This window comes from Phalangium opilio, unplaced genomic scaffold, assembly GCF_054372755.1.
Source record: "Phalangium opilio isolate 3A_F unplaced genomic scaffold, DU_Popi_V2 ptg000387l_1, whole genome shotgun sequence".
Lineage (NCBI taxonomy): Eukaryota > Metazoa > Arthropoda > Arachnida > Opiliones > Phalangiidae > Phalangium > Phalangium opilio.
This window is the reverse complement of record NW_028324233.1, coordinates 395,388-397,992: the sequence shown is the minus strand read 5'-3', so window position 1 is coordinate 397,992 and position 2,605 is coordinate 395,388. Positions and strand designations below refer to the sequence as shown.

At 43.0% G+C, this 2,605-nt stretch overlaps 1 protein-coding gene across 1 annotated transcript; it reads left to right on the top strand.

Annotated features, from left to right (window-relative positions):
* Nucleotides 1–211: 211 nt before the first annotated feature.
* On the top strand, nt 212–1,303 carry LOC149597157 (uncharacterized; the record flags this gene model as incomplete). The annotated part of the gene is made up of 1 exon (XM_089861229.1): nt 212–1,303. A coding segment is annotated over one exon (1,092 nt), but the record flags the coding sequence as incomplete, so codon positions are not given.
* Between the last annotated feature and the right edge of the window lie 1,302 nt (nt 1,304–2,605).

Sequence of the window (2,605 nt, the reverse complement as noted above, 5' to 3'; positions counted from 1 at the left end):
CACAATTGACTTAGATGAACGTAAATAAACGCCAAGAAAGCCCAAAACGGACATAAGAAAACAGAGGGAAGTTCCTGAGATAAAAGAGGATGAATTTTCCGATTGCTGTTACAGACTTTATAAAGTCAGCCAAAACATCAGCAATTTTCTCAATTTTGCCAAATTGCAGAAAACATTTTATTCCAAAATTGCCGAACAATAATTTACCCCCTTTAATGACCGATTTTTTGAAAAAGACCTTGTAGGTCTATATTTTCCAGCCCTTTTGGAGTATTGCCTGGTCGCAAACATAGAATTCTCCTCTGAACAGGCAGAGAACTTGGAAATATTAACTAGAAGTCAAGCTAAGAGTAACCTTTGGAACCGCTACAGAGCAGGTCGTATTACAGCTTCAAACTTTAAGAGAGCCTGCAACACAAACCCTGACAAGCCTTCTGTTTCATTAATAAGCAACATTTGTTACCCAAACTCTTTCAAATTTGAAACCATGACAACAAAATGGGGAAAATCTAACGAACCAGAAGCTGTCCGAGCTTACTATCATGCAGTGTCTAAAGATCACCAAAATTTCAAAGTTACAAGCAGTGGGCTTTACCTTAACCCTGTCTATCCTTTTCTTGGAGCCTCACCAGATCGCTTTGTGGAATGTTCATGTTGTGGGAAGGGCTTATTAGAGGTGAAATGCCCATATTCAATAAAACCCTGTTCGGTGTTTGTTGAACATAAAAACTCATGTTTAGTCGAAAATGAAAATGGAATACATTGTTTGGACAAGAAACACTCTTATTACAGCCAATTACAAGTTCGCTTATTTATATCTAAACGTGCCTACGCCGATTTTTTTGTGTGGACTGAAGTAAATTTTCAGGTTGAAAGAATTTTGCCCAATGAGATATTCGGGCAAAATTCGGTCAAGAAACTTGATAAATTCTTCTACTGCGCCATACTTCCAGAATTGGTTGCGAAGCATTTCACCAACGGTACTATTGCCTCGGCACCAAAGACCATTCCATCACCACTGAAGACTAGTCAATCAACAATAAGCACTCTGACCCCAAAAACTATTCAGACCATATCAAAGGCTATTCCACAAACCCCAAAAACTAGTCAATCAACCTTAAGTACTCCGACTTTAACCCCTAAGATCATCCCCTTAACCCCGAAGAACATCCCCTCAACCCCGAGGATCATTCCATTGGCTCAAAAGGATAGTCCACAAAGCCCCAAAACTATTCAATTATTCACAAAGACCACCACTTCAACCTCCAAGATTACTTCATCTTGTGACGATAGAAGGCGCTAGCGTCTGATCTTTGACCTCGCCCCTGCCTCTCATTGGTATAAGAGGAGAGGAAGAGGCATGGGAACGGCAGTTGAGGTACGGTCGCCGATGAACGACGTTAATTATCACTCGCTGAGTAGGCTAAAGAAGTCGGGAGCTTTAATTATAACCGTACTAAATTGAGTAACCACGACGAACAAAGAATAAACCATTGAGAAATTACGTAATGTATTGAATTTATTTAACTATTCTTAGCACGATGTATGCTCTGCGTAGCGCGATCTAGTAACTACCGTTACATTTGGTGGCCCATGGGGGGAACGTTTTAATACTTGCCGTCGCTAAGCCTACTTCGGGCCTAACTACCTCGTGGTCGCTCCCCTTTTGTGAATTGGCTTTGTGAATGTTCTGCTTTTATTAAGCTGTCTCGGTTTAGCATTACGATGAATTCCACCTTTATTAATACCATTATGAACCTCGGCTCTGGCTTGGTGTCGTTGATTGGCACGGATGTAGTAACTTTTCTGATGTGGTTCTTTAGTTCATTTTGTGACTGCACTACCTACGTTGCGTAAAACTGTACCTTAGTTGCCACAGGCCGCGTAATCTTGTTATTACTTGTCGTTCGATATTCCGCTCGTTCCATGCTACTTATCCGACCAAATAGTGACATGCTACGTTTAAATGATTTTCTTGCCAGTATAGTCCCGGAATTGCTATAATTTGTCGGAGTGGGTCTTCACCGATTAGGCTTAATATTTATTCGACTCGTTTACGACAGTTTTAATAGTTATGCGGTCGGAACTCGACTGAGATGGGCTCAGTCTGCCGGTCTGCCTCCTCAACCCCAGTATGGATATGTGCCTAGCCCTATTCCTGGATCTATTGTCACTCCGACTACTCAACCTATCATTCAACCTGACGGAATCACCCCGGTACTTCCTGCACAGCCTTTGGCCGGGAATGTTAATGCCATCTCTATAGATACCTTGGTTACTCTACTTCAACAATTGCAGGCACAATTAACCTAGTCCTTATCACCCGCAGTTTCCCAGCCAGGAACCGGAGGAGAGGCCTTTGTGCCCTCAGAACTGCCCACCGGAGAAGGTCCGTTTGAGGACAAGACGAGACGTTGGTCCGGGATTGACGGGTCTCGTCATTCTTCCGTCACGTCTCATGATCCCCGGCATGTGCATTGGGAACCACTAGTCACCCACCCACTTCTACTTCCGGTGTTTTGGCTCCTGATTCGGAGATACATTATGATAAGGGCCAGCCAGTCATATCACACAACATCTACTCCAATGGTCAGTCCTTCTGGTA